Genomic DNA, 13,543 nt, shown 5'->3' with positions numbered 1-13,543 from the left:
CAGAATATGCAAACTTAACCACTGTGCCACTTGGCCGGCCCCTCAGGGATTGTTCTGAGCCGTGGGTTGATGAGAGGTCTCAGTGGGGAGGACACCTTCTCAGACTGCTGAAGCCTCGTCTCTTCTCTGCAGGACTCTGACTTCTGGGTGTGGGCAAAGTGCTGCTCGCTGAGCCACCTTCAGAGGCACGCACTTCCCTGGGGCTCAGTCTGTGTCAGTTCAGGCACAGAGGGTCCTTGCTCACCCCGGACTCTCACCAGTTTCCCTTTGTTTGTTCCCCTTAATTTTGTTTGTTCCTCTTAATTCTTTCTCAATTATAGCAGTAAAACATCCTGTCAAATAGAACAATATAAAAGGGTAGAGAGTCGGGGATAATAGGGCCCCTCCCCCAAACTCCAGACCCCCCAAAGGTGACCACTGTGACCTCTTCCAGACATTTCCAGGGCAGTTCAAGCCCCCCTCGTTTCTGTGCGGGCAGGTTGCACCGGGCGTTCTGTGCTGTTGCTTGCTCTTCCACCAACAGCCGGTCTTGGGCTTCATTCCACATTTCGTCCGCCAGCCCTGTGCCTTCTCCCTGGGGCAGCAGTGGCGCCAGTTCAGCGCTCCTGCTCCGTCGCTCTTGATTTAGGCTGAGTCTGGTTTGAGGTTGTTAAAAAGACTGCTCTGACGGAACCCCTTTGCTTTTTTGCCTTCCTGCTTTTGAGGATAGATTCCTACAAGTGGGACTTCTGAGTCCAAGGTTAGGGACCCTTATTGTTGAGAATGTGCTGCCACATTGGCCTCTTGAAATGTACGCATTTACCTGCCCACTGATCAGAACCTGTGAGGGCCTGTTTGTCCCCCCCAACCCCGGGCAGCAGTACCGGGCTTCTTAGAACGTGCCGGTCTGCAAGGTGCTAAGAGCTAGGTTGCTTCAATTCTGGTTCCTGTCCGATGACATAGTTTAGCTGGCTGCCCAGGCTCCTGGGAGCATCGTTTCTGTCTTAGAAGGGCACTCCTGGGTGGGCAGCCTCCAGCAGGCAAAGAGGCCCTGGGCTGACCGCGGGGTGCTGGCCCTGACTGGCTGCTGCCTGCTGCAGGACCTTGGCAGATTCTCGCTCTTGTTGGTTCATCTCTAGAAGACACTGGGAATTTCTTAATTGAGTCTAGCCATGGTTCCGTCTAGCAAGGTGCTGAAAGTTTTCTGACCAAAACTCGTAGCTGAAAATAAGTGTATCGTAGTGACTGGCACGTGTGTGAAAAAGTTTCACAAAACAGTACTCCCCCCTCATCACATGTGGTGAACTCTAATATTTTTTACTTACTTTATTTTTTAAGGTGCTGGTCATGAGAACTGGCATCTCTCTGTTCTCCATAGGAGGCCCCTCAGGGTTCTGAAGAGCACATCCCGGGGTTGGGGGATTTCCTGTGGCCGTGGAGACCTGCAGAACACCCTCCACGGAGGAGTCCTTAGAGGGAGCACTCACGTTGGCTTGTGGAGGTGGAGCTGTGCGGGAGACCCCAACTGGACCTTCACAGCTCTCCCGGGGCTTTTCTCTGAGGCTGCTCCAAACCTGTGTCCCCGCCTGTGGGGCACACAGTTCCCTCTGACCTAGAGCGTAGGACAAGCCTTTCTTGGCTGTCTCCCTGTTGTCACGCACTGGGGCAAGTGGCATGAGAGCAGGGCAGGAGCCCCGAAGGAGGGCCTGGGCAGCCCTGCCACCCCACAAGGCTTCTGTGGAGGGTCCTTCCTCCTCGCCCTCTGCCTCCTAACTCTCTCTTGCTTTAGGTTGAGGGGTGGCCCCTCTCTAATTATAGTACCTGCCTGCCCTAATTATAGCCTGGGCCAGTTTGTTAATGGCTTTGAGAACGAGAGCCTTTGCCTCGGGCAGTATCACAGCCCCTCGGTGCCTGCAGGGGAGGTTTGCCAAGGAAAGCTGGACAAGGAGTGTGAATGGCCCTTGAGGGGTGGGTCCCCATGGGGGGTGTTTTGTGTGGGTCCTCTGGGGAGCCCCATGTCCTGCTGGCACACTTGTCTCTGACTGATGGCTCCTCTGTCCATGAGGTGTCAGTGTGGGTCTTTCCCCTGCCACGAGTTCCAAGAGCCCCTGATATATGGCACCGGGCAGGACCTTACCATTTTCATTCTCTTTAAACAAATAGTCCATAGTGAAATGGCTTTAAACTAAAAATACTTTTGGTTTTCCTTTTCATAAAAGCAATATCTGTTTGCAGTAGAAACTTCAGGAAATACAGAAAAGGGAAAAACCACCCATGACCCCACCCCAATGACTCATGGCCCGAAATGCATTAATATTTTGGTGGAGGAACTCATGACCGGTCCCTTTGCTTTGGTCTGACTCATTGCATTGTGCCCCCAGGGAAGTCCCACCTGGCCATCGTGCAGAAGGTGAACAATGAGGGCGAAGGTGACCCCTTCTACGAGGTGCTGGGCCTCGTCACCCTGGAGGACGTCATTGAGGAGATCATCAAGTCAGAGATTCTGGACGAGTCAGACATGTACAGTGAGTTCCACTCTCTCCACAGGCCCAGACCCCGTTTCTTGCTCAGACCTGACATCTGGTGGTGTCCCTGAGTAGAAAGTCCACAGTGCAGGGATGTGGGAGGCCTGGCACTCTGAGACCCAGGAACTCCATGCCTCGCGCTGGCCAGGGCAAGCAGGGAGCACAGCGCTTGGAGCAGTGAAGAGGAGGCCCCGTCTCTTCCTCCCGGCCTTGGGGCCTCAGTGTCAGCCTGGGGACCCGGCCCTGACCGGACACTGCTGCTTCTGCCTGGAAGAAGGAACCACAGAGCTGGGAGCTGGCGGGTTCCAGTCTGTTCCTGAGTCCTTGGGGAACAGAGTTCTCAGTTCCAGATTGTTTTTCTTACAGCCGACAACCGAAGCCGAAAACGGGTGTCTGAGAAGAACAAACGCGACTTCTCAGCCTTCAAGGATGCTGACAACGAGCTCAAGGTGAAGATTTCACCTCAGCTCCTTCTGGCTGCTCATCGCTTCCTTGCCACTGGTAAGAGCAAGATGAGGACCTTCAGGCGTTGCTGAAATACCGAGGGAGAAGTTCTGGACCTCGGGGACAAAGGCTGGGCAGATGAAAGGTGTGAGGGAAACATGGCTGCCTCTGGAAGCTTCAGAGCAAGGCGGCTTACCTCCATCCCTGGGGGGGCCCCTGCGATTTGCTTTCCCTGTTAATGGGTTGCCATTGCAAACTTCTAGGAAACATCTGTGTTAGTTTTGAAAATAACCACTGAGAATTCCTGAGTGGGCACCGGCCTTTCCGGACCCACAAGGCCTGTGGAGTAGGAGGGAGAAGGCCCTTCCACCTGCTGGGGGCCGCCCAGGTGCAGACAACAACCCTTGCGGGTCCCACCAACTCCAAGGAGCCTGGGTCCACTCTGTCTCTCCCCTCCCCCTGCCTGCATATGCCAGGTCCCACAGACTTCACCTCTAGATCAGTGACATCTCTCTCACTCCTCATTCAAAGCTCCCTTGGGGATCTGGGTGATTGATTAGAAAAACGCCTGCCTACTCCGTCCCCTCCCACCCAATCTGACTTCCTTCCCAGCCCTCACTAGCTAAAGGTGTGCTCATTCCTTCTCCTTTATTTTTCCTGCCAGGATATCGATGTTGATAATGGTAGTAATGGTAATTACATTCATCAGGCACTTTCTGTTTGCCAAGACCGTGTCTAAGAGCTGTGCCTGTGTTCTCCCGTTTAACCTCACAACACCCTGTGAAGTTGTTAACCCCATTTTACAGATGAGGAGACTGGGGCACAGGTTAAGGAATTTGCCCAAGGTCATGTACTCTTAGCGCAGGAGCCACCGTTCAAGCCCAGGTGGGCGGACAGATTAGAGTCTAACCAGCCCAGAGGCAAGGAGGTTTGGAACCGTCCAGGGAGGTTCGGAACCGAAGAGAAGGCCTGGCCAGTGAGGGAGCCGTCTCCGGCAGCGGTGGCCGTCTTCCAGGCGCCGCTTGGCCCGGGCCCCATGTGAAGCCCTCCTCTCTCCTCCTCCAGAGGTTCCACAGTTTAGCCCGTCTCTGATATCAGAGAAAATCCTGCTTCGGCTGCTCAAGTACCCAGACGTCATTCAGGAACTCAAGTTTGACGATCACAACAAGTATTACGTCCGCCATTACCTATACACCCGAAATAAGCCAGCCGACTACTTCATCCTCATCCTGCAGGTGAGCAGCCTGCGCCCCACCCTTCCTCCTGTGCCCACTCTCCCCTCCTCGCCTGCTGAGAGCCTGCCCTTGAGCCTCTGCTCCCTGTTGCCCATCCTCTTCCTGGGAGGCCCCCAGGGCAGTGCGCCAGAGCTCTTCAGGCCTCTGGAGTCAGCTGTCCCTCATGTGGCCCACGGTCCCACTCGCTCCTCACTTCTCCCTCTTGCCTTGTCCTTTTTTTCCCCCAGTTGTGTGTTCCCCTCACTCTTTGTAACCCTGACCCTGCGTTCTTTCAGGGGAAGGTGGAGGTGGAGGCTGGGAAGGAGAACATGAAGTTTGAGACGGGTGCCTTCTCCTACTATGGGACCATGGCCTTGTCCTCGTCCGCTTCTGGTGAGTCGCTGGGCCGCACTGGGGGAGAGACGTTGACTGGCACCCTAGAACCTAGGGCAGTCTAGACGGCTCATAACCTAGGCGGCTCAGGGGAGAGGGAGGCCAGTGAGGGCCAGAGCTGCAAGTGCCTTGAGGAGGTGGCCTGGAAGAGCAGTGACTTGCCCCCTTGGACACGATTCAGAGGGTGGAGGGGAAGTGATGGGAAGGGGTTTCTGAGCAAAGGCCTGGAGGGAGCCGAGGGTATGTCCTGAGATGGGGAGGAAGACCATGGGGAGTAAGGGCGTGTCAGGGAGCCCCAGAGGGTTGGGTGTTGGGTTGTGAGAGGGAGCAGGAAGCTGTGAATGGGTTTTAAGTAGAGGCAAATACAACAGCGGAATGGGCCAGCAGGCAAGTGGGCCACGGTGCCTCATTGGCCGTGACAGTGGGAAGAGAGCTGAGAGCGGGAGGCAGGTGGAGGGAGGCTGCGGGCCCTGCTCATGAGGCCTGGGACAGGGGAATTGCGGCATGGGAGTGGGGGCTCCACAGTGCCCATGGGTGGGAGCCAGGCCAGGGCTGTTTGCTGGGCAGGTTGCAGATGGGCTTGGCTTTTCAGGGGACTTACCTACTGCCTTTTGGTTAAAGGTTGGTTCTGATGGAATAAAGGGACTTGGGGGCAAAGAGGGGACTGGACACCCTCCCACAGAGGTTATGGGAAGTCCAGGGAAGGGCCACTTTGGTCACCCCAGTGCCCTCTGCTTCTCCAGTCCTGAGTGGCTCCCTGTTAGTTGTGTGATCCCTTCAAGCCTTGAGAGGGGCCCAGGTTGCCATGGGCTAGAGAGTGAAAGTCCTCTTTGGTGCTGGGGGTGGACCACACAGTGGGGGTTGCTGCAGCTCCAGGCAGCTGCTATGCTGTGACGGCTGCTGTCCTTTGACAAAGAGGACCCCGTGGTGGGGGCCAGGGCATCTATGCGTATTGACGTCGCTCAGCTCATCCACTGGCAGGTCCTCTCTGCCCCTCCACCAGCATGAGCCAGGACTTTGCAGGTTCCTCGGGGAGGGCATGGGGAGACAAGGCTCCAGAGCCGGGTTTGGGAGCAGGCTGACCCTGTCTGGATAATTCAGGCCTGGAGAGGACTTCTCTGCCCCTCCCGAGAGCACGCCTTGGGCACAGCTTGGGGAAATCATGTTCAGAAAGGCACACAGTCCTGGGACACTTCCCCCAGGCCGCCTTCCTCTGCAGTGATGCCTCAGAGGCCTGGCTCAGAATCCTGGGCTGTGTCCCTTGACTTGATGGCCCTTAGTTCCCGCTTGTAGTGGCTGAAAGGGAGGGGACATGACTTCTGGGGAGCTCCAGAATCACCATGTGAGCTCTGGGTCCGTTCCTGCCCTTCTCTGAGCAGGGCTTGTTGGTTGGCCCTGAGCACCCTCTCTTCTCTGCCTGAGGGAGCCTGGCCCCCAGCAGGTCTGCTTCTCCACCCTGTTCCTGTGGCTCCATGTCCTGCCTTCTGACCCCACCATCACTGACCTTTTCCTCTTTTGCTCCAGTGCCTTCCACCCAGGTCGGGTGTCCGCCTGGCAAGCGGAACTCCCTGCTCTCCTGGCTCTCAGGTAACATGGCACGGCTGGAGAAGTTTGCACTGCCACCTGTTGCCTGAGCCCGCACACCACAGCTGCATTAACCTCTCCCAGCAGGCACTGGGGCTCCCCATATGCCTGGGGGCATCTCACCTGTTCCCACTTGTGGGCCAGCCTGATTTGCACCGGCTCTGCTTGGCCTAGGGTCCAGTCTTGGGTGGCCTTGCCTTGGTCCTGGAAGGCTTCCCCAAAGGTCTGTCAGTCCTTGAGACACACACACCTACACACACGTGTGCACACACACACAAGCTAATGATATGCCGGGGACAGAGGGTGGCTTCCGCCAGGCTAAGCAGACCAGCTGTTGAGCACCCCGATCAGGGCCACGCAGAAACCTCAGCAGGAGGACTTGTCATCTCATCAGCTTTCTCTAAAACACTCCCCACTTTTCTTCACAGGCTTTGCTTTTCCTTCTGTTGCTGCTGGTGTCTGCCTGCCAAGGGGAGGCAGCAGCTGGGCAGTTAGAAGTACCCTTTTGGAATGCTGTCCCCACAGTTACTCGCTAAATGATTCTGGGGAGCTGACAGATGCTCTCCAAGTCTTGGTTTCCTCATGTGAATGGGAACAATGCATGTGCTCACGTCTTAGCATTGTTGGGAGCTGTGAGAGAATTGATATAAAATGTTTAGTTAGAGCTCAATTACTATTTCTGTTTTTTCTCTATTACGACTAAAATGTGCCATTACAATCAGAGAATATTTAGAAAAGGCCAAATGCCATATGCTGTTTCTGGCCTTTGGTATGTCACACGCCTGAGCCCTGTCCCAGGATTGGTGGGAGCTGTGTTGGCCAGATTCATTCAGTTCGAGGGGTTCCCATCCCACAGATACCCAGGCAGCAGAGAGTAGTGGAGAGTGCTGGTCTTGTCATCAGATTTCTAGCCTTAAGAGCCTTCATTACCACTGTCTTTGAGCTCCAGGCTCAGTGCATAACTTAAAAAGGCTCCTGAGGCCCAGACAGTCCTAAAAACCTATCACCTCCCTCGATTGTTTCGTGCAGCTGGGTATGTTTTCCTTCTTAACTGTACCAAAGCACACTTTTCAATTGATCCTCTTAAAAAATATATAAAAAGATGACTTAGAAGTCACTTGTCCCTTTCAAACACAACAGCTTTTGTCTGTGATAGGAAGTAGGAGCTGTTAATGGCCTTTGAGCAGGGGGCTGGCTGGTGAGAACAGAGTGGTCCATGTTGGCTTTCATTGGCCAAGACCTCCGCCTCCCTCTCCGCTCTTTTGTACTTGCTCTTGTTTCATGTATGGCCAAGTTGTTGCATACATGGTTTAAATCCTGATATTTTTCCCTAATGTGGGAACAGAGGCGCTTTCCCATAAGCTGTCTAGTTAGAGCCACGCTGTGTTCCACCAAGCAGGTGTGCCTTCATTTGTTACTCCCTCCCTTACGCATGTTCACGCATCTGTATTCTAAATAACACCATGATGGAAACCTCTTTATGAAAAAACTTTATCTGTGTTTAAGATTTTGTCCATAGAATATTCTTTCAGAAATAGAATTACCAAGTCAAAAACTCCAATTTTTTTGTTATACTTATTGTTTTGTTTTAATCATAAAAGTAACATAGTTTATTTAGCAAATTGGGAAAATAGAAAAAAAGTCTACTCTAAAAAATAGAAGAAAATTAAGAAGCATCATAATTTCATTATTCAGAAACAAACACTGCATAGTTTGGTGTATTTCTTTTTTTTTTTTCCTTCTCCCCAAAGCCCCCCAGTACGTAGTTGTATATTCTAGTTGCAGGTCCTTCTACTTCTGCTATGTGGGACGCCGCCTCAGCATGGCTTGATGAGCGGTGCTAGGTCTGTGCCCAGGATCTGAACTGGTGAAACCCTGGGCCACAGAAGCAGAGCGTGCGAACTTAACTGCTCAGCCGTGGGGCTGGCCCCTGGTGTATTTCTTTCTAGGACCTCTATTTTTAATAGGTCATGTCACTAATTTATATTGGTTTTAAATTCACTTCCTGTTTTCTGGAGTGTTAAGAAGCATTAATTAAAAGCATTCCATCATCCAAATAATTGATGTGAAGTATTAAGTAAAGCCCTAGTATTTCTGTTTTCTTTTGGAACTTAGTCAGAAGTGTTAAGTTAGAATAAGTGTTACGTGCACATGATCCTCTAATACCCAGTCATAGAATATCCAGACTGTATACTCCTAGTTTTATCAATGAAGCTCAGAGAGAGAGTATTACTCCCCCCAGTCTCCCGTAGTTAAAGCTGTACTGGTCATTCAGTCACCTGGATTCACTGTTTTTTGTTTTGTTCTTTTTTTCTTATTTTCAAGGATTGGCACCTGAGTTAACAACTGTTGCCAGTCGTCTTTTTTTTTTTCTTCCCAAAGCCCCCCACTGCATAGCTGTATATTCTAGTTGTAGGCCCTTCTGGTTGTGCTGTGTGGGATGCCACCTCAGCATGGCCTGATGAGTGGTGCCCTGTATCTGCCCAGGATTGGAACCGGTGAAACCCTGGGCCGCCGAAGCGGAGCACGTGAACTTAACCACTCGGCCACGGGGCTGGCCCCAAGGATTCACTGTTTGCTCTCTTCACTGGGCTATTTGTTAGAATAGCTAACTTAGTAGTTAGTAACTTATAGTTTAAGCAAATCAGCTTAGTCCACTTCCTTTTTGTTTAAAACCAGCTAGCATGCCTTCACAATTAACTTCTTTGTGTATTTCATTGTTTTCTAAGTGTTCTCAAAAATAAGAGCTAACGATGTACAATAATATGTGCGGTTCCTTTTTCAAAATAAGGAGCTGGTTCCTTCCTCCTCTGAGGTTGAGTCATTCCCCTTTCCTGGTTATGATCAACTGAATGGAGGCCTGTGCTGCCCCTAGTGGCGGGAAGAGGCGCTGCCACCACCACCACCTCAGCTTTGCCTCATGGGAGGGGGACTTGGACCAGGCCTGAGAATATGCTGCAGTGGGCAGCCTGGAGCTCTGGGGGCTCTAGAGTCCTAGGGGAGGAACCTTCTGCCCCCTCTCCCCCTGCCAGATGGGCCGGGGGCTCATGAGACACATGAGGGGGGGACTGTTCCACAAGGAACAGGTCATGGGCAGAACACGCCTTTGACCTCTTAGGAGCGTTTTAAGATGTAAACAAGGTGTCATGTTGAGGTGGTGTGTGTATGCATTGTGAGAGAGTGCAAGGTATATATTCTTCCTTTAAATATAATTTAAAAGTATGCAGTTTATGTCTCTTGGCATAAGCTGTCACTGAGACAAGGATAGCAGCTTGTCTGCCGTGCTAGGGTGATCCTTGCCCTTGACTGGTCAGCTGTCAGGGAAATGAGGGGTTTTGTAGCCATAAACCTTCTGTGTCTTTGGTTTTTTGTTTTCTGTGTTGTTTCAGTAGACTTTTTAATACTTATTGCACAACACTCCTGAATACACTAACTCGTTTGCTTTGATGAGGTCAGACCTTTTGCAGTTAGAGCTTCTGTTTGTCCTTGAGAACTGTTCCCGTTCCTGGTGGGGGCACCACTCCCTGGGCATCCATGGGACAAGGGCACCAGGGCGGCTCCTGGCCTGACAGCCTCTCTCTCTCCCCCCAGACCGCTCCCCAAACCACTCCACCACCCTTAGTCGCTCAGCCTCCCTCAGTTATCCGGACCGCGCGGATGTGTCGGGCACGGCTCCCCTGGCAGGCAGCAGCAACCAGTTTGGCAGCTCCATCCTGGGCCAGTACATCTCTGATTTCAGTGTCCGGGCGCTCATGGACCTCCAGTACATTAAGGTGAGTGCTTCCCACAGCCCTCTGTCTGGGCAGTGCCGTCTTCCTCATCTTGGGCATTTGGATCATTCTGCCGCAGGAGTCAGCAACTTCTTTCTTTCATCCACCACATACAGCACAGAGGGCCCAGACCTAAGATGCGTGTCCTTCTTACTCTTGCTCTTCACTCTTTCTCCAGGCTTCTGGATACCACCTGGTCATGTCCTCTCTTCTGGACGTGCAGCCTCAGTCCCGGCGGGCCCTGTTTCCCCTGGTCTTTGGTGGGGTTTGCCTCCCAGCCCCTACTCTCTGTGAACCACATCCCTTCCCCCTGCAGATCACCCGGCAACAGTACCAGAATGGGCTGCTGGCTTCACGGATGGAGAACTGCCCTCAGTTTCCCATGGATGGGTGCACCATCTGCACGGAGAACTTGGCAGAGAAGCCTGAGCTGCCTGTGGTGGATGAGACCACTACTCTTCTCAACGATCGTAACTCCTTGCTGCACAAAGCCTCGCACGAGAGCGCCATCTGACAGGAGGGCCCGGGGCCCCCCGCCAGCCCTGCGGGGGCCTCCCCAGTGGGCCCACGTGAAGATAGGGAGCCTCTTAGGCCAGAAGGGGTGCAGATAGCCTGTCTAACTGAGCAGCCAGATGGCCTCCAGCCTGTGGGGGACCCGGCCTCAGACAGGACCTCTGAACAGCTCTCAGGTGGCAGCTGCCCGGCCCTGGACTGGTAGGGCAGGGGGCCAGCTACTGTGAGCAAGGCTGTTTTTTACTGAGAGAATTTCTGAACTAAGCTCATTGCTCCTCTTTTTAAATATCATTTGGGGAAGGGAAGACAGGGTTAAGAAACTTTATTTAAATTTTTTTTCCACAAAAACTTTAAAAGGGGTAGGGTTTCTCACCCCAGGAAGCCATAGCCATAATCTGCTCCCAGCCATGACCTTCTGGCTTGTATCCCTGACTCAGGGAGCCCACTCTTCCTCCTGCTCCTCCTCCAGAGATGGGATCCCAGAGACCCACTGGAGAAAGGTTTTCTCTTGGGAGGAAGACAGTTCTTCCCAGGAAGTGAAGAACCAACTCGTGCTGAGAACAACTGCCTGGACACGTGCATTGAGGCTGTCTGACGTCGCTGAGGCCAAGGGATTCTGGGTAGTTGTGATCAGGGACATGATACTCCCAGCTGCAGAGAGGAGCACACCTACTCCTATCAATCGCTGGATCCAGGAATTTCCTAGAACTCTGCCGATGGGCTCTCCTGGTGAGTTGGGGCTAGGCTGAGGACTCTTACTGCCCCCCCCCCCCCCCGCCCCATTAGTTTGCTTCGTATCTGCCACTTTGGACAACTCTCCCCTTGTATTGGGGCTGACTCAAAGTGTTAGGCAGGGCCTCACACCTTTAAGATTGCTTACCCCTGCTCCCCAGGCCCTGCCCTCACTTTTACCAAAGGTTTCCCCCTAGGTGGGGAGAGCATCTACGTTAGAGGTGAATTGTCTAGGATACTCCTTTCGGTTCCAGGAGGGATGCTGGTCATGGGCATCCGCGTTGTTGGCAGTTAGTACCATCCCCCTCCTGCCCCACAATGAAAGTCAAGTCTCAGTCACTGACCCAGGAAGCACTTCTTTCCAGACTCCCCACTTCTGATCCCAAACCCTAATGCCTCTTGGGGATTGAGGACAAGAGGACATGTAGGAAGCCAACCTAAGCAGATTCTTCATGCCCTTTCCTCTGTGGCTAAGGCTTACCTGACCTTGTTCACACACTTACAGAACGCAGGAAAGGAGGTTCCCCCCGAGAAGGCAAGAGCTGGCAGCCTCTTTCCCCCGTGTCTGTAATCCTAGTGCAAGATGTCATCCTGGCCTTTGCTGAAGCTAGTGGTACTGGACCCTAAGAGCGCCACCCACGTGAGATCCTGCCTCAGCGCTGAAATCCTTTCCCTGGGGCTGAACCAGCCCCTGCTGCAGAGCTCCAGGCTTCCCACTATTGGGGAGGCTGCGGGACCAAGGTCCATGTTGGCCCTTTTGTTGGGTGGAACAGTTGCTGGGGCCCAAGATCAGGCAAGGGAGACTGCAGGCCTTCTGCCTGAGTGTCATTGATTCACTCCTCAACCAGTGCGTTTTGTCATCCCAAGTGCTCGCTCTTCAGGTGCCCAGAGAGTTCTAACTCTTGGGTCCAGGAAATGCCTTGCACCAAGTATGCCTGCCCCCAGCCAGTTTAAAGTCTTCCTCAGTCACTGAATTTATTCCTAAAAGTCTGGAGAGAATGTGGCAACACCGTGGGTTCTCAGCCATAAGGAAAAAAGACACCAGACCTTTGTTCCCTGTTGGCGGAAACCCCTTAGTTTTCTACAGGAGCAGCTTGCCTTCTTTTCTGAGCCCACAGAGCTTGCAAAGCTGTGTTCCTGAGAGACCTGAGTGCCAGGTGGAGCAGACTGCCTTGGCCTGAACCACGAGAGTGTGTGTGAAGTAAAGGGAGCAGGTACACACACTTCCACAGCTACCTCTTTGCACACATGGTTACTATCGACGGATGGTCCCTCCTCCCCTCCCTCCCCTCCCCCTTTTATAATCACTTCTTGCAGAGGGTCATAATTATTTCCAAATATTACTGGTTCGATGACTTCTTCCTCCCAGTGCAATTTTTCATTTCCTATTCCAACCTCTGGTTCCTGGGCTGAGCCATACCCTGAAGCTGGCCCCCTGCGCGTCTTCCTGTGAAGGGAGACCTTCGCAAATGGCCTCCAAATGGGTAGGCAGGTCACAGCCACCGTAGCAAATAACTCATATTTATTTTGCATAAGATTTTAATTTGTATATTTTTGTGATTTATTTTGGCATTGTTATGAGTTTGACTCTCGGGGAGTTTTGTTGTTATGACTCTTGTGTCTTTTGTCACAAAACAATGATAATATTTGCTAAACAATATATGGAATTTATTTTTGATTGGTAATAAAAAATGAGATATGAAATCTTGGTGAATCTGCTGTTGACTGTTTGAGCTCTGTCAATATTTGCTGCCTGCCATAGAGACAGAAGTAGCTGTGGTTGGCAGTCCCCCAGACAGGGCAAGAGGCAAGTATTCTAGGGCTGTTTAGCAGTAAAAAGGAAGCAGAAATGTTATTTACAAAACATGTATAATCAAGGCTGTTGTCACAGGAGCTAGAGCGTGCCAGCTGCTGTTAGACATACAGGGCAGATAAGCTCCACTGCCACAATTAGGAATCCTGTAAAGTGGACGCCACAGGGTCTTATGTCTGCAGGAGCTGGAGGGGGCAGTTGGCATGGACAAATCGCCCCTCTCTGTCCCCTGGGGACTGGAGGAGAAAGGAGCTGAATCCGAAAGTACGATCACATCGTTTTATCACATGCAGTTGCCTTTTGTCCCTACTCATGGGCTGGTTCTGGTCTCAAAGTTGGAGCGCTCATCCCCTGAAGAGCCGCCCGAGAGTGACCTCACTGCGTCCACTCCCGCGGTTTCAGCCCTGCAGACTCCTGTGGTCCCCGTAGGGGCCGTGGCTGTAGTGTGCAATCGAGTGTGCTGTGGCCAGGGGCCCAGGGGCTCAGGCAAACAAGGCTTAATGGAGCAGACAACTAGGGGTAATGCTGAAAAAAAGGGAGGCAGTTGCATAGGCAGAAAGGAGAGGACATTCCAGA

The 13,543-nt window shown here is 52.5% G+C and overlaps 1 protein-coding gene across 3 annotated transcripts in view; it reads left to right on the top strand.

The window, feature by feature from the left end:
- The window catches only part of CNNM4 (cyclin and CBS domain divalent metal cation transport mediator 4), a 34,584-nt gene extending 21,726 nt beyond the window's left edge, over positions 1–12,858 (top strand). Inside the window, exons 2-9 of one of the 3 annotated variants that reach the window (XR_006888696.1) lie at positions 2,361–2,504; positions 2,871–3,005; positions 4,014–4,183; positions 4,459–4,555; positions 6,080–6,142; positions 9,731–9,912; positions 10,226–11,151; positions 11,660–12,858. Coding sequence is in view for 2 of the 3 variants with exons in the window: in XM_046662115.1 (XP_046518071.1) it covers positions 2,361–2,504; positions 2,871–3,005; positions 4,014–4,183; positions 4,459–4,555; positions 6,080–6,142; positions 9,731–9,912; positions 10,226–10,423 (989 nt within the window). In the remaining variant the exon portion in view is untranslated. Of the gene's footprint in view, positions 1–2,360; positions 2,505–2,870; positions 3,006–4,013; positions 4,184–4,458; positions 4,556–6,079; positions 6,143–9,730; positions 9,913–10,225 lie in introns of all 3 variants that reach the window. The other 2 variants (XM_046662115.1, XM_046662117.1) reach the window with 2 other exon arrangements.
- The last annotated feature ends 685 nt before the right edge of the window (positions 12,859–13,543 follow it).

This window comes from Equus quagga, chromosome 5, assembly GCF_021613505.1.
Source record: "Equus quagga isolate Etosha38 chromosome 5, UCLA_HA_Equagga_1.0, whole genome shotgun sequence".
NCBI classification, from domain to species: Eukaryota; Metazoa; Chordata; class Mammalia; order Perissodactyla; family Equidae; genus Equus; species Equus quagga.
The sequence above is the reverse complement of the archived record's forward strand: the minus strand, read 5'-3'. Positions and strand labels throughout refer to the sequence as shown.